The sequence below is a fragment of the Oreochromis niloticus genome, linkage group LG20, assembly GCF_001858045.2.
Source record: "Oreochromis niloticus isolate F11D_XX linkage group LG20, O_niloticus_UMD_NMBU, whole genome shotgun sequence".
In the NCBI taxonomy this organism is placed as follows: domain Eukaryota; kingdom Metazoa; phylum Chordata; class Actinopteri; order Cichliformes; family Cichlidae; genus Oreochromis; species Oreochromis niloticus.
This window is the reverse complement of record NC_031984.2, coordinates 21510313-21532176: the sequence shown is the minus strand read 5'-3', so window position 1 is coordinate 21532176 and position 21864 is coordinate 21510313. Positions and strand designations below refer to the sequence as shown.

Here is a 21864-nt window from a genome sequence, read left to right as displayed (position 1 = left end):
ACTTGCGTGACCGTCTCCATTAAAACATCACTCACAGGCTTTCCAGCTCCGCAAACTGCGCCTCGTGTGCAGCCGTAGCCGCAACATCAGGGCGATATCTGTGTTAGTCACAGAGGCAGAGCGGCACAGCCAGCACATTATAAAAAGATCTATGTGCAATTTGTCTCATCCACACTGTTGAAAATCAATGTCCTGCATACCCAGTGTTGTGCAGAAAAACACAGCATAACGAGCCATTACGGCCACTTTTAATTAATGACAAAAGCATGTTTGTCTGGACAGCAGACAGCTGTTATTGACACATCTCTCTATAAAACAATCAATTAAACCAACTGCATCATTTAGACTTGCTAATCAAAGTGGCTCTCTGATAAGTATCACGTAGCGGCCATTTACCATAATCAGTTTTTTGTCTGGTTTTATTTTTTTGCTTTATGCTTACATATCATTTTATCAAAAGATACATCATGCTGAATCTAAGCCTGAAGCAGATTTATTAATAACCAAGCTAATGAATCAAAACCCAGCACACACTTGTGTATATAATAATAGGTCCAACACGTCCACAGAAACCTTAACCGTCACAAGCAGGAGGAGATTATGACATGCTCCGTTTTGCTTTAGGTTTAAACTGATAGAAATAGATAAAACTGGCGGGTTATGTAGCCCTAAATATAAGCTGTCAATACTAACAGCATATACTGATCGAGAAACCGCACAGGCTCCATTGTGCCCCCTTTGCTTTAATCACCCCCATCTTTCATCTGTGCTACAAAAGAAAAGAGGGCCATCGGCTCCCGGATGCAATAAATGTGCGTGTCGCTGGAAAGGGAGCGGGGAGTGTGGGGGGGTCTATCTAAGATGTTGAAATATTCTGGTTAGAGTGTATATGTCTATATAAACATCTTCAGGCAGGCAGCTGCAGGGGGTGTGCGCAGTAAAAAACACTGGTATGCATTGTTTGTGTTTCTGCACCACTAGCGCCATGCCGTGTCATTACATGAGGCAATCTCTTACCTAATCAGCACTGACACACACAGCAGCAAAGTACTCCTCCTCCTCCTCATCATCATCATCATCCCCCCCCTTCTCCTCCTCCTCAGGGGCCAGCCAGCTGATCCTACACCATTTCATTTTCCTCCTTTACTGTGATGGCAAATGGCTGGCTATTATTTTTTTAACTTTCCTTTTTAATTCACACTTCTTTTTTTTTCCCATGAAGTGCTATTAATAGGCTATGCCAATAAAGTGAAAAACTAGGCCTGTGCCTACATGTTGCGTTTTAAATGGTAATTAGTAAGGCGCGCACACAGGAAACCAGCAAATGCGTAAAACTCCCATATACTCCCAGATATTTGCTGTCGCTTCACAAGGCTCGCAAATGTTAGCTAAAGCCTCCTTTTCCAGTCGATTTCTACAAATTCCACTGTCCAACCACTTGTGCACATTAAGCACAAAGAGCACTGACAGTTGCACGATGAAATATATAGAAAAGTTTCTTTAATATCTTGAAATGCTTAGCAATAACACAAGACAAAATATATCTGATTAATTAAGATGTGAGTCAACACAAACCCAGCCCAATAAGAAACAGACAGCGTTTGTAAAGATGAAGTGAGACCAACTTCGACACGGCTGAGCTTGTGCAGAAAGCAGATTTGATCACATCAAATACCACCAGCAGTATGTAGCAAGACAGCTCACGATTGTTAACACGAGCAGCGCTTGCCGATACCATCTCCTTGGCACAATTGTGGAGCTGCAGAGGCCTGAATCAAACAAAGATGAGATATGATGCGGCGTGCTTGGATCTCCTCTTATGAGAGGTGAAGGGAAGCTGTCAGAGAACACAAAACAACATCCTGCATCTTGCCTCCTCTGACTTGCTGGCAGAAGCCAGGAGGAGGAAGAAGAACAAGAGGAGGAGGAGGAAAGGGGAGTGTGCTTGCCTCATTTCTGCCAGTGTGCCCTGTGCGTGTCAGTCCAATATCTTAAAACAACACATGCAAGGCTTTGCTACAGCCAATTACCCAGCTCTTGGCACGGGAACTGAAAAACATCTTCGGAGAACAATAAAGAGAGCTTGGCTTGTTGCGCGTGCTGTCAGTAAGTGCTGACAGATTGTTATTTTTAATGAATATACAGCACTTGAATGGCCCATCAAGCGGTCTTTGAGCGAACATTGCTCCTTTGTTCAGAGCATTAATTTTCTATGTAACAACCAGATATCTTGCAAAGAAACTGATATCAAGCACTGTAAAAGTAAAAAGCTAAATCAGTTTATCCACTTGCCTTCTTTGTCCACTGCATCCTCTTAATGCTGCTTCAAGTGTGCACAGTCATTAGAATATAAATACAAGGCAACGCACTTGCTTGATTACAAATGTCATGTAGATGCTTGATTACACATCATTTCCTGTGCCGGCTCTTTAAAAGAAGACATTTCGCTGCTTACCAACCTCTCTCGCCAGCATAATCAAATACTGTATATGAAACCCTTGAGCAGAACGGCCTCGAACAAAACAATAAATCAGCCTAATCACCCCTCTTTGAAACACAACCCCAACCTTTCCGAATGTGAAATACACGATAGCCACATATGGACGACAGCTTCAAACGCCGTCAAGCACGGCAGAAACAAACCTCCAGCTCTGACAATAAAGTGTGAGACAAGACTTGGAGAATCCTCCTTTATGGGGATTCACGAAGATACGGCAAAGTAGAGGACAACAGCGAGATGCCGTTTGAGCGCGGCATGTAAACACTGAATTGCAGCGCATGTGTATTGACAGATCATCCAACAAAAGAGGCGTCAGAGCACAGTGAAACGGGATTTTCCTCAGCGTCGCCTGGCCTTTGCCACACATTATTCGCAGGAAGCTGCCATTACTCAAACGCGTATTAGTCATTAAAGGAAAATAGCAGGGTTATTACACTTCTCTTATCATTACTCTGCTGGCACTGCTGCTACTACAGCCACACAGCTAGATTAACATTCGATGGACGGGGTGTGTCATTGGATAGGTGACTCCAAGTAATTTTACCCACTGCTGCTCCTGAGATCCCACTCAAATTGAAACACTATAAAACACCCTGACCACTTAGCAGCTCTGCGAGTAACATGACAGAAAGAATCAAAAAAGGAACAGCACAAATGTTCTGCCTTCTGCTACTCTGAATTGTTCTCTTGGCCGGACCTAAAACATATTGTTTTAGAAAAACCATAAACCAAACATTAAGGTGCTTTTCAGCCGAAGCGGCGCTGAAGTAGTAATCAACATATAGCCTCTAATGGCAGACCTCTGTACCCTAGCCTAGCAAGTTTACAGGCTAAGTGGTAGTTAAAGAAAATCACAAACCACTAAGCTACTGGCAGGAGGAAAAGCCAACAAAACATCAGATGGGAATATGCAAGATGTAAGGATTAGCAAAATCCCTGTTTTTCCCCTTTTTTCCTAAAGACATAACCAACAATAATCTTCAGTCTTTAAGTAATGCTGCAGTATAGACACAAAACATTTATGGCCACATGGTTGTATCTGAGATTGCTTTATTGCTAAATTCTCTGTTTATAACAAACACACAAAGTTGGTCTGACCTCTGTGTTCAGTGTCACGTCACTATCAGGAGACTTGAACGAGCTGCAATGACTGGATAGATGTGGTGGCAGCAAAGTAACAAAACCTATCCAGACCAAGCTTTTTACGACCATTAAACTTAACGTGGTGCTGGGCGTGTTTTACAGTGCATCGCTATCAGGATATCAGATCATTTATCGATGATTTCCCTATGCCCAGCCTAACACTGTGACACTCTGACAAGTGAGGAAACGCAGGTTTTGTCCTTAAATTCATTTATACTCTTTCAGTGGACTGAAAATAGCGTGGCATTTACAGAGCAAACGAAATTTTCTCACTCCTTTGATCATTTACTATAGTGCGCTTTCTTCGTGTATTGTGAAGCCCTCAATTGTTCAGGGCTGTGTAGTCAGTGAGGTAAAAGAGTCAAGTATGAGTCACAAGCACTCAATAAAAATAAAAACACACTTTCCTGCTGGCTCTTCTCTTTTAAAGTTAGAGGTAGTAAAATGTGCATGGACTGCATAATATTTTGAAACTCTTGCCTTTCAAGGAGGAATTGTGCAACATATTTGTGGCCAAACACTACTCGTTTGTTTACTATTTTCAAACTTGCAATTCATCTCAACTTTGGTTTAACCCTGCGCAAAAAAAGCCGACTGATAAAAAAAGTATGACCTCTCCAAACACAAAAAAACCTTCACCTGATCTAGTCTCTTAAATGTTTTCAACTTTCTCAGGAGAAAATGAAGTCTTAAACCCACTTTTGGCTGTTGTATTTGTTGACAAATATCTTCAGTGTAGATTACATCTTTCATTTTCTCACAGCAGCACGAATGTGTTCTCATCCGGTGTTTAAAACCAGGCCAGACCACACTCCTAAATAACCACGAATTGCGATCTAGATAACAATAATTGAGCACAAGTCAAAACACACAAAAGACAGCTAGTTAGCTTCGCTGGCTAACGTTTCCAAGGGCTAGTGACAATAGCTGAATGGCTAAGACTATTCCCTGGAAAAGACATACCACACTGGGTAATTCAAAACAGGGAAAAGCAAGCTATGGGGTACTGCATGTTATCTCTACTCTCATACCACAAAGCGTTTAATAAATTAAAGTCGTGTTGTGTGTACTGGACGAGCTCTGTAATAACCGGTGCCAACGAGCTGTTTGTATCCAGACATTACTCTGCTCCTAGCTGGCATCTCCAATCAGTGCTAGTCACTGGCGTTAGCCGCTAACGTTAGTTCATAGTAACCAGCAACACCAACAGCAAGGGGCAACCAAGTCTATCAGCTAACTAGCTAGCTAATGCTAATAGGCAAATTAGCCAAATAGCTAACAAGCAATGATGTACGTTAACAGTCCAACGTTTACATACTCTTCCGTTAATATGTGTCATTTCTCCCTCGTTTGCTGATGAACGTCAAATGCAAAAAAAAGACTGCTGATTGCAGCTCACAGGACTTACCTTAAAGAGCTTGATCTACAACATCTGTGATTTGTTTGATGAGAGACTGCAACAACAAACAATAGCAGCAGCAGCAGCAGCAACAGCAGCAGGGGCAATTAGCCAACGTTAGTTAGCCAAGTGTCGCCACTACAGAGTGTAGTACAACAGCTGCAGTGCCACCTGTATATCGTTTGTTATGTAGCTATAACCGAGAGAACCACGTTTGGTATAACGCTGTCATAAATGATGGACTTCAGAATAAAGAGGGAGTAATCGTTGCCGGGATGCTCAGACTAGTGTATGTGAGAGGCACTCAGCATGACAGCATCCTTCTTCATCTTGGGGTGAGAACAGTTGGGGGGTTCTCAAAGTTCAACCGGTAAAATATCGTCACCCACTGGCCAAAACTGGGAACATCCAGCGACACTGGGAATCCTCTGGGTGTCTATTCTGTACCAACTCTTGGTCCATCTTCATTCTTTAGCTCAGAAAAATATAATAGAATTCAAATTGGGAAAAATTAATTTCGGGTAAAATAATTGAAGTTTTACATTATAAAGCATATTGTAAATAAAAACAGAAATGGAAGACTAAAATTTGGCAGTAACTATATCAGTACAAAATGCTGACAGACCACTTATTTGCATATACTTTTTGCTTGAACTGATAAACAGCTTGATACCATGCTGCATAAGAATCAAATATAATATATATAATAATGACTTTTTTGTGTAGTGTATAGATATAAACCTAGTGTACATACACAAATTAAAATAAAATAGAATAGAAAATAGAATATTATGTTTGTCTGTCACTGTTATAGTTTTTTTAATCATCTCAATCATCTTTAAACAACAATAATAAGGTTTCAAAATAGAATAGAATAGTACAAAATGTTCTGGATACTGGAAAATACAGTACTTTTATGTTTCGCTATTGCCAGTGAAATTGTGAAACAATAAGAAAGTATACAAAGTAACTATATACTTTCATAGAACGGTTGCATTAGATTCTGTTTTTATTATTGCAAGGGAAAACTGTGGAATAATAACAAAATTCAATAGCAGCAATATGGAAAAAACTATAAAACTGCTTAAGAATAGAATAGAATAGAAAGATTTCTATTTTGTTATTACAAAGGAAATTGTGAAATAAATAAAAGAGTAACTAGAGATATTCATAGAATAGCATCACTAGAAGAAGTTTTTATTACAATTATAGAATAGAATAGAATAGAATAGGATAGCTCTTTATTCACTTTAATCATAACAGAGTAACTATATACATTTATAGAATATCTGTAATAGGAGAAGTTTTTACTAGAATTGTTTTATTATTATTAGAGTAGAGTACAGTAGAATGCAGCTTGATATATATGATATATGATAAGGACTGTGGAATAATAGTCAATGTAATACATTATGTGGAATAGAATAGAATAGAATACCACTTTAAGTCCTTTTCATAAGGGCTGAGAAATATAGAGTAGAGTAGAGTAGAGTGTGTGTAATGGGGAATAAATATAGATAAAGATATAGATAAATAAATTATATAAACAGAAAAGAATGCAATAGAATAGAATAGAATAGAATAGAATAGAATACTGTTTTTGATACTGGAATGCACAGTAACAGATTTATATTTTGCTATTAACAGTGAAACTGTGGATTACAAAACAAGAGAACAGAAGAGAATAGAATACCTCTTTCAACACTTCAATATACAGAAAGAGCTGTGGAACAATAACAAATAACATAAGACAATAATAACAATAATAAGAGGTTTTTATTATTTTTTTTTTTTTTGCATAGAATAGAATAGAATAACATACTGCTGTTGACACTTTAATAAGCAGTAGAGGCTATGAAACAGTAGAGTAGAACGCATCTTGTAATACTTGAATTGACGGTGAGAACTATGGAATACAATAGAATAGAATATATTGTTAGACCCTATAACATACAGTAAGGACTTTAGAATAATAGCAGATAAACTATATAGAATAGCTGCACTAGGAGAATTTTTTTTATCATTATGTATTAGATTGGACTAGAATAGATTAGACTAGACTAGACTAGACTAGAATAGAATAGAATAGAATAGAAGATGTGATCAAATGCAACACTAATTCTAGAGTACATTAAAGATAATAAAGACACATATAACTCTTCAAGTGAGATGATCACAAAATTAACACAGTTTAATCCCATATAATTGCCTCCACTGGGTTGCTGACAACTACACACATGCACATTATGTATTTGGAGAATTGAAATTATTTATTTAGTTTCATTTAATTAATGTCAGGTAGAGTTAACAGTTATCCGTCTTATGCATTTAATGCTCATTAGTTTTACTGTTAAGTTCAGCTACATCTGAAGCCACCTGTTTGTTTATTTTTTTTTGCTTTTGGAATATAAAACAGTTTTTCTTTCCTAAATAAATGTGATGCTACAAAACTTTAATTTATTAGGGGTTATTGTCTTTTGAATGAAAATTGCTAAGTTGATTTATTTTGAAATTGGAATTAACACTGAGCCATTTTGTTTAATTGGCTTTACACTGTTTAATTTTTCAACTTTTCATGTGCTCACGTTTGAATTTAATTGAGTACCAAGAGTCTACTGTTTGGGATAATAGTGATAATATGTATATACAATATAAACATATCCAAAACATGCCCAGAAGTTTTGAGGAAGTCCAACAAAACCAACTTTCAGAATTTATTTATGATGAAGCGATAACATTTAAGTGTACCTCGCCCTTGCTTTCCCTCTTTACCCACACCAGCTCCTATTTTTAAAAAAAAGCAAAGTCAGGAAAGTGCACCTTTTCATCTGAACACTAGAGGGAGTAGGTCTAAAGGAAAACATATTGGGTAAAATTCACGCTGTAATATCGCTTTACAGTCACCCACATTTACTTTCTTAGAGGATTAACTTTGTGTGAAAAACATTTATTTTAGGTTAAGTGTGAGAATGATTAAACTTACGCAATTCTTGCCAAGTGTTTCAGCTGACAGAGTCTGTAATGTGTGATAGGTAGCGTCTTTGTACCAGTGATTTGTAATACATCTCCTTGGTGACACCTAAACAATGGAAGCAGGTTCAGAAAGGGCTCACACAAAGTAAATTGGTGTGGCACGAACCCAGCTGGCAATCCCCTGCGGTACCATACCCCTGGTGAATAGAGTCTCATTTATCTTGGCAAGGCTCAGTAGAGAAAGAGGCCGCTTCGAGCTTCTGGATTCTTTTACCCAGGGGCCAACAAATGGCGCCCCACAGCTCTGGGCTCATATTTCGGCTTCTTGGTGGCTTTCAGATTACGTCACACACTCCACATACGTAGCAGCAGTTATGGAGCACAAGGCCGTTTACTGTAGATACTCTGACTTTCTTTCAAGGAAAGTTATGAATTATTAATGCTACAGTGACCATCATTATGAGATGAAGTAAAAAAAAAAAAAGTGGCAACAATTTCACAACTCTTTCAGGGAGGTTTTCTTGTCATTGTGCATTTAGTGAGTGTTAATAATTTCATAATAAAGCATTTAAGTGAAAAAAAATTAAAACTTCAGAATAACCTTTCAAACTATATTATTTATTACACGTTTCTGCAGACTTGTACATCAACACGAGACCTCATCAGATGCGATACATTGCACATACAATAGTCTTATCAATGCTTAGAGCAGAGCCTCACTAATGTTGCAGTAGCTCAGATACTCAGAGGACCAATTTCACTACAACTCACGAAAAGCTGAACAAAAATCTCTCACACAGTTACACGGACAAAAACACAAGGACCAACACTATTCAGGAACTAAAGCAGAGACTGAAGATGAGCTGAACAACTGTGACTGTACTAGGACGTGCTGTCCCCTCTCTACGCCACAGACCACAGACTTGGACCTTAGATGTTAGCGGTGTTTCTCTCCATCTTCTCTTTAACAGGGTAGGCAACCTAGAGTGGCGTATACTGTATGTGTGAGGATTATATATGAGCAATGAACACACAGAGGCCCAAGGAGGAAGACCAGCTCAGATGGGGTGTCTGAAGTTCTGGCCAGCAAAACGGGCCTTGTCGCCAAGCTCCTCTTCAATCCTAAAAGACAGTGATCATGGTAGGTTAAAGTGGACTTCCATGTAACTTAAAACAACAACGGTAATGTGCATGTTTTTAGAAGGGACTCACCTGAGGAGCTGGTTGTACTTGGCCAGACGCTCAGATCGGCAAGGTGCACCTGTCTTGATCTGGGAAGGAATAAAGACACATAAGAGCAAGTCTGTAACATGCAAGCAACTACCTGACTGAGTGTAAAGTCAGCTTTAAAATGACAAGATATAGTTTTACCTGTCCAGTGCAGAGACCAACCACAAGGTCAGCGATGAAGGTGTCCTCTGTCTCTCCAGAGCGGTGGCTGACCATCACACCCCAGCCATTGCTCTGGGCCATCTTGCAGCTAAAAGAGAAGACCCAATAAGCCAGCTAATACTTTTATGTAAATGAGTGGGATTGTGTTGCAGTGCTGTGGACACTCACGCCTGCAGAGACTCTGTGACGGAGCCAATCTGGTTGACTTTAAGAAGCAGGCAGTTGCAGGCTTTGTCAGACACAGCCTTGGAGATGCGTTTGGGGTTGGTAACGGTGAGATCGTCACCCACAACCTGGATGCTGGTACTGGCTGTGAATTTGGTCCATGCCTCCCAGTCATCCTGGTCAAAAGGGTCCTCAATGGACACCACTGTTAGGATAGGAATTCATGATTCAGTCAATAAAAGGCTAATCTGGTGTTTTGTTTTGTTTTATTTTTTTAAATACAGAAACCTAAGACCTTAAATTGGTTATTCTCTTTGTTGGCCACTTGGTGGCAGCAGAAACAAGTTTGTAACTGCTCCACTTTTGACAACAGTGTACAATGAATTTTGCAGATGCATGACATGTATGATTCTCTGTATAGACATGTAGAGCATATCTGTATAGACTGTACATCATTCATGTGCAACAACTATGCATAGAGTTGCAACAGGGCATCTATGATTTGATGGGGATTCAAATGTCATGGAGCAGTACTCACTGAATTAAAAAACAACAACAACAAAGTATTTATTTAAAACTCACCTGGGTAATCTTTGACGAAGCTCCTGTAGAGATCAGCCAGCTTGTCGGGGGAAATGTAGCGGTTAGGGTCATCGGGAGACTTGAAGTCCAGATCATACTTGCCGTCCTTGTAGAACTCAGAAGCAGCTACATCCATGCCAATGACGATCTTATCGGAGTAGCCGGCCTTAGCGATGGCATGCTTCAGCAGCTCCAGAGCTGATAAAAACAACATACAGGAAAAGTGTGACTGTATTTGTTGACAATTAAATCAAAGTTATCATTCTGAAAAATGAGTCACCACTGAAAGCTCTGCACCACTAGGACAGCTGCCATATCAGCACATTGACCTGACACTGGAGGCTCAGGCTAGCAGTACTGAGTTGAGACCTTAATTTAGAAACCGTATGTCAGCTTCAGCAGTGACATAAGTGAAGATACTTTCCTGGAAGCTCTAAGAATTCAATGCTTTCAAGACACGCCCTTTAGGACTATTCAAGGCGTACAATAATAACTTCTGGTTCTAAATGTTTGCAAAGATAACAAGTCACTCTGTGTGAAACGGCTGATATAGGTGATTATTTCTCTCACCTTCTTTGTTCTCAAGGATGTTGGGGGCGAAACCACCCTCATCTCCTACATTGGTGGCATCCTTTCCGTACTTCTCCTTGATGACATTCTTCAGGTTGTGGTAGACCTCAGCACCAATACGCATGGCCTCCTTGAAGCTGCTAGCACCAACGGGCAGGATCATGAACTCCTGCATGGCCAGCTTGTTGCCTGCATGGGAGCCACCATTGATGACATTGAAAGCCTGAAAGGAAGCAGAGAGGACTAGCTTTTAGCCTAATGCAATCATGGATGAATACAATGACCCTTTGAATTAGATTTTAATGGTCTATGAGGTCTATTGATCAATAAAGTGTAAAAAGCCTTGGATAATTGTGCTATGACGCTCACAGGAACTGGGAGAATGACTTCAGGATTGCCAGCCAGGTCAGCAATGTGGCGGTAGAGGGGAACGCCCTTCTCTGCAGCACCAGCCTTGCACACAGCCAGGGAGACGCCCAGGATGGCATTAGCACCAAACTTAGCTGCAGGATAGTAAACATAAATAATTCACAATATAATACATACTGTCAAGACACAGCTTGTGAAATTCTCCATTGTTTGCGGAGAGCACTTTTGGATTTTTGAGGTTTAGACACCGTTTAATTAAAATCTCCAAACACTATATGCAATTCCATACTGAAAACTTTCAGGAGGAGGTTACAAACAAATAACCATCACTGGAGCAGAAATACTGTTTAAAAATGGTCCTATTCACTGGCCAGTATTTACCAAAAATATCTTTAAATATTTTTATTTATACATGTGTCCTCACAAAATATTGTAAAGTACACTAGTATCTTACACTTGTTTTCAGTGCCATCCATGTCCAGCATCAGCTTGTCGATCTTCTCCTGCTCCAGAACGTTCACATCCTGGATTAAACACAACATGACAGGTTTAGGTGGACTGGGTGGGGAAAGAGGCTGAACTTTAACTGGTTTATTTCTAAATCAATGGTTCATTAGATCACACTACAAAGATGTTAGAGTAATCAAACCATGTCAGTTATTTTACTGTAGTGCTGCTAGTATAGACGGGTTTATAGATGCTTCGGGTATATCATGTGGTTAATGTAAAATTCAGTCACAACAAACTGTTCAGTCCATACAGTTATGCATTTTCCATTTACTGCTACCAATAACACACTTGTGTTTGCATTTACCGCTGCATTTCTAACTTCTTAACACAATTCATTTGACACTAGCACACAGTTATATTAGTCAAACAATAAATGGTCCTACCTTGCTAACCAGTGCAGGTGCAATAGTTTTATTGATATGGTCAACTGCTTTTGAGACACCTGCAAGGAACAAGCAGACCATGACTGACTCAGACAGAAGAAGACCATGCAGAGTAGGCGAGACAGATGACCACAGAGCATCCAATTTTATGAGACAGTGTGTGAGCAATCAGTGGTAAAATATAATTTACCGAGTGATTATTTTGCTCTTTTATTTTTTTCCTTTATTCTTAGATCTGTGATCATCTGTTTGTGCCCGACAAGGTTAGTTTCCAAAGCCAAACTCATTTTTCATGCTGCTGTGCACGGCAGAGTCACTCTGTTACTCCACACTTTATTTACCTGGTTACATAATGCAGGGGCCAAAAAATCATTTATATATTTAACTGCTCTTTTGACTCCTAACAGGAGGGAGAGAGATGTAGGAATCAGAAATGAAGCAGTAAAAGATGAGGAGAGAGAGCAGAATGTAGAGAGGAAATGGCACATAAGATTGTAAAAAGGTGCAGAAGAAACCAGCAAATACGAAGGGGGGGGGGTTCGATAGAGATGTCTTACCTTTGCCCATGTAGCGTGTTTTATCATTGTCACGGAGCTCCAGAGCCTCATAGATGCCTGTGGAGGCACCGCTGGGAACTGCAGCCCTGAAGAGACCTTGGAGACACAGAGGACATTTCACATTTCTTACTTCGAAGTGCTATTTCACGTCACAGAATATCAACAAAAGATTGCCTGGACTTTGACATATGTTGAAATCTGATTTCACCATCTAAGAGATTACCATTATACCACACTTCCTGACTTTGGGTCTGTGCTTTCTACATGCTGTATTCACAAAGAGGAACATGTTTGTTAGGACAACGAGTGCAGAGGAGGAGCTACTTGGTACACAACGGACAGCAGTGAGTATCAGCTAAAGGTGTCCCCTGCTCCAAAATGAAATAAACCATGTTAGGAGGAAGTTGTAACGGCTGTGCTGAAAAATCTGTGATGTAACAGGCGAAGCCAGATGGCCAACTGAGCATGTGCAGTGCATCTGTGGGATGACAGCAAGCCACACCCATATATAAGAGGATAGCCATTTCGGATTCACCCAAGTGAATGGAAATTGGAGCCGAGCAAAAAATCTATTCAGCTTGCTCAGTGAAGCGGCAATGATGGTGTGAGTCTGAGGGGATTTAGGGCTTAGCACAAGAGGACACAGCCACTGTCAAGGCAGTGAGTTCAGGCTTAACGAATCATCTGCATCAAGACATCACCTGGATGCTTTTGGGGAATGCTGCCAAATATCCAGGTCACATTATTAACAGCTTTCTGGCTGAACACAATAAAAAGAAGAGCCTTAGAGAAAAGCAATGAATCGGCAAATCTTCAAGTACCTACAGTAAAAGTGAATACTTTTTTTTGTGCCAACAGCCCATCACGCAGATGGCATGATGGGAAACAAGCATAGTGGGTTATCTAATATGACTGTGAAGCTGGTTACATAATAGTGCAAAAACACATCTCAGTTACTATGACCGACATACTCTGGGTGCAGCATGCTCGCTTTGGTCTGTGCAGTTAATGATGCCAAAACAAGTCTGGTGGACTTACAAGGGCCCGAGAAGAATAAGGGTGCTATTTACAGTAAACTGGAGCACGTAGCAACCATCCAAAACTAATGAAGAGACGGAAGGGCAGCAGAAGAGGGCAGACAATCTATTCAAACCAGTGCATTCAAGGCAGCGTAGCCGGCTTCACACATTTCCGTGTCAATGACCATTCAGGTTGCTTCGTTAAAATTCTCAGGACATTTCACTGGGTTGAGCTGTTCCTTTATTTGAGCTCTTATAACAGAAGAGCTTGCCAAAAAAAACTTCAAACACAGCCAGGCCATTTAGTTAATTGAAAAAAATTGATCTCAACCTCCAGCATACGTGTGGAACAGTGCAGTGTTTGGATGCTTTATGGTCAACAGCTTCATTATCTTAACTGGTATACAATAAGGAGGGGGACGTGAACTGTAGACTTAATTTCCCTGACACCTTTACTTTGCATAAAATGAAGATTCAACACAACTCGCTGGTTTGCCAGAAGCACCTACTGTATGAGCTACATCTGCTCCCAAACAGGAACCATTACAGTAACAGAGCGCGGCAGAGGCAGTGTGACATTACAGGAGCTATTTTCACACATCCATCATCTGATCTGATCCAGCGAGGGCCACTCTGAAGCCGGCAACAGTGTAGGTTACCAAGTTGCTGGTCTGACTGCCTAAATACACACGTTAGCAGACAATGATTTCATGTGCAGGTTATACACAATTTCAAATTACCTGTTAAACACATGCATTTGAAAGTGGGTTTATGAGTCCCCCTTTTACGTCACCAGACTTCCTGATAGGATTACTCATAAAATGTGGTCTATCAAGAGGCTACAAAGCCGGCCTAGACTGTGAGGCCCTCTCCACCATGCTTTAAAGCCGGAATAAGGATTTTGTATTGGGTGTTCATCGTTCTTTAACTCCTAACATGACATTTTTGCCCAAAAGTTCAACTGCTGTCTTATGTGCCAACAGAACATTGTGCCAGAAGGGTTGTGAAACATGCAGGTATGCGTTTGCAATTGTCAGATGTGGTAAAGTTTTTTTTTCTTATTTAGTGTTTTTCCTAAAGTTGACACATGAACAAAGATTTTAGCAGGTTGTAGAGATTTTTATCTTCCACTTGTGTTTTTACCAATTCTTCTTGAGAAGAGCAGACTTTGTCAGTACAGATTTTGTACGCCTTTATTCATAAGGTGGGGGCACCACTACAAGCCCCACTCAGTCTCCTTTCCTTACTTGGAACAGTTGTTAGGAAAAAGTTTTGCTTACTTTTTCCAGCATAGCCTATGAGTCAGTACTCACACTATAATATAGACATGACAAGTGCAGCTGTTTGCATGTGGTTCACAGCCAAAGGCTTCACAACATCTTGCATTTAACTGTAGATGCACTTAGGTTGTGAGCCGTGCCACCACTGACTAGAAGATCAGGTTTTACAAGCTGCAAGGTATAAAAGACCTTTCTGTTCTTAAGCCTTTAATTCATATAAAAGGAGTCCAAGAAAGCATGTAGGTTATCCATACAGTACCTTTCTTAGTGTAAAGATCAACTTCCACAGTGGGGTTGCCACGGGAGTCAAAAATCTCACGAGCGTGGATCTTCAGGATAGACATGATTCTGGATCTGCAGAAGAAACAAATGTAAGAGGAATGGACTCCTTCACGGGCCCCTCAGAGTTTCTACTTACGAATTAAAGCTTTGAGTATAGAGGTGGCAATAAACTTGGGATACACAGCGACACACTCACAATAACAAGTAAATAATCTGAAGATGGATTTCAGAGAAAACAGCAATAAATCATCTCGATGGTTCTCTAATTAAGTATATTTGGCTGTGCCGACCACCTAAACTGATGTGTGCTGGCTACGAGGGCAGAGGTAATAGCAGACAGGCGTGGCTACTGCAGTAGAGGAAAATCTGTGTAGGTTCATTTAGTTTACTTATTACATCAGACTATAAAACAGCATTGCAAAATGTGTGCAAAAAAAAAAAAATCCCTGTACGTGACAATAAGAGAGTGACCTAGCAGAAAACCTATTTGACTTCTTTTTGTTTCTTTTGTTTTCGCTGCAATGATATTACAGGCACGAGATGTGGTCTAATCTCATGGAGCCTTTCATTATCTCGTGAAATTTCAGGAGCAGAGGTCAGAGAAGGTTTTAAGCGAGACTGTTTGCCCATGATGCCTGCAGCACTATTGATTTACATTGGTTTTATCCAACGTGCCCCAATTCCAGTTATTGCCTTGCACATCTGCACATACTGAGTGCCTGAATGAACTCCCGAGTTCAGCCTGGAAAGCTGTGTCAGACTGCAGAAACAATGGAAAATCCTCTGTCCCCAGAGATCTGTGTGGAAATGGTGGTGACAGTGATGAAGCACAATTGCATGCGCCTACAAAAAATCTTTAGGTAAATAAAAACATTTAAATAACTTCTGGGGTTCTTTTGACTACCCAAATTAAAGATTTATGTCATTTTAAATAGGCATGTTTCTGGTAAGATTTCCTGTGTTTTACCAGCATGTTAGTTTTTTTTCTTCAAAGGTTAATATTTCTCAAGTTACACAAAATGCTATCAACTGGATAATCCATCAATTATCATCCATCCTCATGCAGGCTAAATACCCTTTGGGTTCTTGACAGATAGTCATATAGAAAGTATATTTGAGATGACTTCATACATTTTAGCCTTGTTGGAGCATATAACTAATCATCATATTTGTAGCTACCAAAAATTCTGCAATATAATAAGCAGTGAATGCCACGTTAATAGCTAATATTTGTTAATCTTGTTGTTTTTTGGTGCACGGTCATTGCAAACTCCGGGAGCGAACAGGTAAGCTGAGAGTATAATGGCACCTGGAGACAAATGAATAATTAAGGATTGAAACTTGATGTGTGTTGCAAACCTGTGCAACAAAGTGACGAGAAGTCATTACTGGTTATTCAAATAGGAAAAAAAACTTTTAAAGCTGCATCAGTAATCTTATAACCTACTGAGTGAGTGATTCATAAAAATACTACGAGGCTACAGAAATGACTCAAATTGTCTTGAAGGGGAAAAAGGAGACATTAAAGGTTGTCTAATCCTGCTACACACGGTAATTTTCCTTTACCCGGTGGACACACCTCCAGTCTGCTGCAAGCAACTGGTAGCTTACTCACAGCCTCAGCCAGCGTGGAGTGCTTGAAGTGGCGCACGTTTGAGGTTAGGAGGCAAAAACACCCCTAAAAGTGATTCTTTAATGACAAACTGCAAACAGGCTGCAGGAAGCAGGGCTTGCAACATGACGCCCTGTTCCCCCACACACTGCAGCTCTAAATGGACAGACATCTCGCCAGCTGACGGCAGTGGTTTAAAAATAGACAGTGGGCTACAAACTGCTCCAGCCTGTGAGCCACAGAGCCATCAATGGGAGGTTTAATGAGTGGGCATATAAATGAGAAATAAGCGCCCGAAGTGTAAGCTAACACAAGGACAAGACTTCGAGGATGTCAAGGATGAAGAGCACTCTTTAGACTATGATATGAAAACTAAAAAACTTTATATTAATATACGCTGTCATTAGAATAGACCCTTTAAATCATAAACATCATTATAATGGCTTAAAAGTAGGAATAAAAAGGCAAAAAAGATTGAAATGAGTTACCTTTCCGGCCTGTGTGCAAGGACGAAGCTGTCTCTCTCTGGTGCGGGCAGGCAGAGAAGGCGCTCGTGACGCTTCGGGTTGGATGATAAGCGAGCGGAATCAGGAAGAAACTGAGAAAAGGCGCAACGCCATTGGCTGGAGCTCACTCACGAGGGCAGACGGTTGCGAGAGGCGACGCACGTTCACCACCGTCAGGAGGCAGACCTTGAAAATGAAGAGGAAGAGGATGCGGATTTGTTTTAAAACCTCAGCATCACCTTAATAAAGTCAGCATGTAGACAGTCAACGATAAAGTGTGCTTTTCTAATAGAGATGTCTGTTGGGAAATTTATTTTTCATTTGATAATTTTTTTATTGGTTGCGAGGATGAAAGAGTCGGTTGCAATGCGGAAAGATGACGCAGAGATGAGTACGTGCAGAAAAGCAGGCAGGGATCTCCGGTGCGGTGTTTCGCTGCTGGACACGTCACTTGCGGTCACATTTCCTGGCAACGACTTTTTCCCCTTCCCACAAGAATTTCATAAATGAATGGCAAATTAGGGGCGCATGCATTTTATACAAGACCCAGCACTCGTGCGGGTTACAGAGACTGCAGCAGGCACCTCAGAAATGGTAATTCACCATCAGGGCTGAAAGTCTTCTCGCTTACCTATAAAGACATTTTTGTGATTTTATTAGTCCTGGCACTGAGTTAGAAGGTGTAAACTTGGATATCCACAGTATACATTTAAAAAATTGGCTGCACTGGTTATCATTATCAAGACTGCAGTAATGAATCACGGCATGAATGAGTGAGTACCGGGTTTCCCCCACACGTCTGTGCTGTGACTCCTCGTCATTTCACGACGTGGGTTCATGCAGCTGCGCAGTGAAGGGAGTGCAGCATCCATGACAGACCAGAGCGACAGTAGCGTGATGGTGAGCCTGCTGCAGTGACCTTGAGACGGTCAGTGTGGCACTCATTTAAGTGCAACTGCGCCATCTGCTGCTCAGATGCTGAACAGCAGATATTTCCAGTTGTGAATGACATTTATTAACGTCAGATGGGAGGAAATTGTATCCAAGAAGACTTCAAATTTTAAAATAAAAAAGTCTTAAGACAGCATTTATTAAAAAAAACAAACATTGCACTTCCAAGCAGCCAGTAATTTTTTTTTAAAGAAGTCTTGAGCAGTAATTTTCCAGTCTTTCGGAAGGCATTTTTTCCCCCTTTTGACATTGGTTGCGTTTTTTTCTTACTCATTTTCAGACCATCTCTTGTACCTTATCATTTCAGATTAGAATTGTTTTTTGTTTTTTTGCTTTTTTTGTTTGTTTGCTAAGCCACTTAACACTTACCCATGAGTCATTCAAGAATAAAAAGGTACCTAACCTATGTTGCTCACCTCACTTATCCAGTACTGTTTATATACACACACCTTAGCTAGGAAACAATTTTAGATTGTATCTTTAGGCACCCTGTTACTAGCAGCCTGTCACAAGAAAACACCATCCCTCCATGCATGGGAGCTGAAGCCCAAAACATAATGTGTTTTCATTTCTTCCGTCGAATCTATAAAAAATGCCCAAGATAACGCAGTTGGGAGAAGTGGCTAGAAGTGGCTAACACTTCTTCTAACAAATAAGTGTTAGAAGAAAAAAAACAAAAAAGTGTTAGCCAAAAAAACATAGCATTGCATACTGTGAACAACATCTGAGAGTCATGTCATCAAGAACTTAGAAGAAATCCAGCAAAGGCTTGACACAGGACCTGAGGGATTCATCTGACCCTTCAACTGATCCATCTACTGTTCACTGAAGCCTCATCAGAAATGGTCTCAGTGAAGAAGCCGTTCTTATGGAAGTCAAGCAGGGCTGAAGTATGCCAAATTACACAAGAACTGTGTTAAAATCAGTAGCAAAATGTCTTATAGTGAGATGAATCAAATCTGTCCTCAATATATACCAAGAAAGTTAGGAGAGAGGTACAGCAGTGAATGTCTGCAACCATCTGTAAAACAAGGTGGAGGCCTTGTCATGTAGTGTCAAAATTGCTAAAACTATGAACACAGAAAATGATTGCACATTTTTGAGCCACCATGCAATACAATCTGGAAAGCATTAGATTTGCAACAGCTTTATTTTTTCAGCATGAGAATGATCCCAAACACACTCTTGATGCAGTAAAAGCATACCATTATAGAAACACACAATGTAAATCTGGATTATAAGTCTGGATAGGCCTCCCCCAGAGCTGGACCGCGACATTATTGAAGCATTGTGGGATCATCTAAAGCAGCCAAAAACCAAAGAAGAGCTTTGGATGTGCTTCAAGTCTGGAGTCTGGAGAAATATTCCTGAAGACTGCTTAAAGTCACGTCTAGTCATGTCAAGTAGAGTTTTATTGTCAACCCAACAATATAGACTCAAGTATACAGTGGGATGAAATATCATCCTCCTGGATCAAAGGTGCAAACTGTAAAAATAAAAATAAAAATTCAAATATACCTATATACAATTATACCGAAATAAGATAAACTAAGAATAAGTACAACAGTATTGTACTTGAATAGAAATAGAATAAGAAATAGAAAAGAGTGAGAATAAAAAAATACAAAATACACAGACAGAGTGGAACAGTGCAATACAGAGTAGTATTGGAAGTGAGAGGAGAGTGTTATGTACAGTGTTATGTAGTCCAAGAAGTGTGTAGAGAAGAGAGTCCAGTGTGGAGGAGGGCAGCATGGTGTTCAGCAGCCGGACTGCTTGGGGGGAAAAACAATTGCACAATCTCACCGACCTGCTCCTGATGGTGCAGAGTCGTCTTCCGGATGGAAGAGGAGTAAATGGTGGGAGGGGTGATGCAGGTCAGCCATGATGCTAGTGGCTTTACGAGATGTAAATATCCTGTAGACTGGGTAGAGAGCCGCCAATAATACGCTCAAACCTGTGGAGGGCTCTACAGTCAATGGGTGGCAGTTTCCATACCAAAATATGATGCAGCTGGTTAGGATGCTCTCTATGGTGCCTCTGTAGAAGGTGTTAAGGATGGGTCTGGAGAGGTGCACCTTCTTTAGTCGTCTCAGTAAGTGCAGTCGCTGGAAGAAATGAGAAGAAAGCTTGCCTAAGAGAGCTGTGTTGCATAATAAAGGTGGTCACACCAAATATTGACTTTAAAGCTCTTTAGAATTGTGTTTTTCCCTTACATATTTTATTTGTTATATGTTTGTGCATGTCTTAATAAACTGCTGCACATATTTCCATTTGACAACATGAAGAAATGATGGTGGGTCAAGACTTTTGCACAGCACTATAGGTGTTTTAGTGAAAGCTCCGGTAACAGTTCAATTATTTCTTGACAACAAGAAAAAGGTCATTAGTTTTATTCATTTATCAGAAAATGCCAAAACTGAGAAATAAGACTTCTGTATACACTCATCCCTGAGAGGATAGTTGTGGGCAGGATCATTCTTGAAAGAGTTAAAAAATGATTCAGCCATGACTTTTTTTTAAAGTCCAGAGGTGACTCATTAGTGTTTGGAAAGCCAGGTTGTGATAAATCCCCCCGGCTGAATGTTTCACTTCCTGTTTCTTTTAGCTCTTCAATTCCTCAGAACTACTCAGCGGCTACTCAGTCCATCAACTTTGCTTAAAATCAACATCAAAAACTCAAATTTTCTTCTTTAATAATGTATGGTGTATAACCTATGCAGCAGTAACAGGTATATTATTAGCATTTAGTTACAATTAAGTTATGCTAGAAAGGGTGATTTGTTATAAATTTGTAACAATTACAGCTTTTTAAAAATTTATATTTAGTCATTAGGCCACAGTTTCTCTCTTAAAGGGGGAAGATGTGATATTTTACTGTGTGAAATATGAATTGAGAGTAAGGTCTGTTTAGTTACTTCCTGCCAAGAGTCTAGCATCTCTGCCTGTTGGTGGCATCTTGCATGTATAAATCACAGAGGCTTCCTGTCCTCTCTCCTGCCATCTACCTGTGAAAGAGTGGGAGGAACTGCTATTCTCTAGAGCTGCACCTGGCTGTGAGGAAGTGTGATAAGAGAACTGATGATTTTCATCGTGTTTCTACATGCCAGTTTTAAATGTTTTCCCACGATCTAAGCCTGAGCTCTCTACACTGTGAGGCCAGTTTGCTAAAGAATGAGTGAGAAGCTAATGAAGTCTTTTGCTATTGTACTGAACCAGCTGTCTTGTACATTTCTTGTCTTTTTCTCTTTTTCTCTCTTTTTTTTAATTTTAAATTTTTTTTAAAGAAAATTTGTCTCTATTTTAGTTCCTGTGAGCTGTGTTCATCCTCTGACTCCAAGAAATCCCTAGTAAAGAGGTGACCTCTGCAGTGACATAGAATATCCAGTTCTATGAGAAGAGTGAGATCTGTGTGCACGTCAGCAGTTTAATGTCTTCCAGACACACAATTAAAACAGTGTTTGTCAAACCACAGACTTGGCTAGAACAGTGGTGTCAAACATAAGGCCCGTGGGCCAGAATCTGCCTGGCAAAGACTCCAATCCAGCCCCCTGCAGAGCTCTGGAAAATAAGAAGGAGGGCATAAACTTTTTTTTTTTAACTTGTAATTGCATTTTGATAGATTTGGAAGCTTCTCCTACTCATAAAGAGCTTCCATTATGGCCATTCAT

The 21864-nt window shown here is 40.2% G+C and overlaps 2 protein-coding genes across 5 annotated transcripts in view; both read right to left on the bottom strand.

The window, feature by feature from the left end:
• rerea (arginine-glutamic acid dipeptide (RE) repeats a) overlaps positions 1-5366 on the bottom strand; it is a 125152-nt gene extending 119786 nt beyond the window's left edge. For both annotated transcript variants that reach the window (XM_005478185.4, XM_005478187.4), the window contains exon 1: positions 5052-5366. The gene's annotated coding sequence lies outside the window, so the exon portion shown is untranslated. The remainder of the gene's footprint in view (positions 1-5051) is intronic.
• Positions 5367-8612: 3246 nt separating this feature from the next.
• Positions 8613-17380, bottom strand: eno1a (enolase 1a, (alpha)). Of its 3 annotated transcripts, none has more exons than XM_005478184.3 (12): positions 17225-17380; positions 15102-15196; positions 12544-12639; positions 12328-12386; positions 11548-11617; positions 11094-11227; positions 10725-10947; positions 10155-10352; positions 9576-9777; positions 9387-9495; positions 9228-9286; positions 8613-9137 (listed from the first exon to the last, which is right to left on the bottom strand). In XM_005478184.3, exons 2-12 carry the CDS (start codon positions 15184-15186, stop codon positions 9074-9076), a joined length of 1299 nt encoding a protein of 432 aa, XP_005478241.1. In that variant the 5' UTR covers positions 15187-15196; positions 17225-17380; the 3' UTR covers positions 8613-9073. The 3 variants fall into 3 exon arrangements, with proteins under 3 accessions (XP_005478241.1, XP_003444858.1, XP_025757555.1); XM_003444810.4 differs by lacking the exon at positions 12328-12386 and adding an exon at positions 11987-12045; XM_025901770.1 differs by lacking the exons at positions 12328-12386; positions 17225-17380 and adding exons at positions 11987-12045; positions 15321-15339.
• Positions 17381-21864: the final 4484 nt, after the last annotated feature.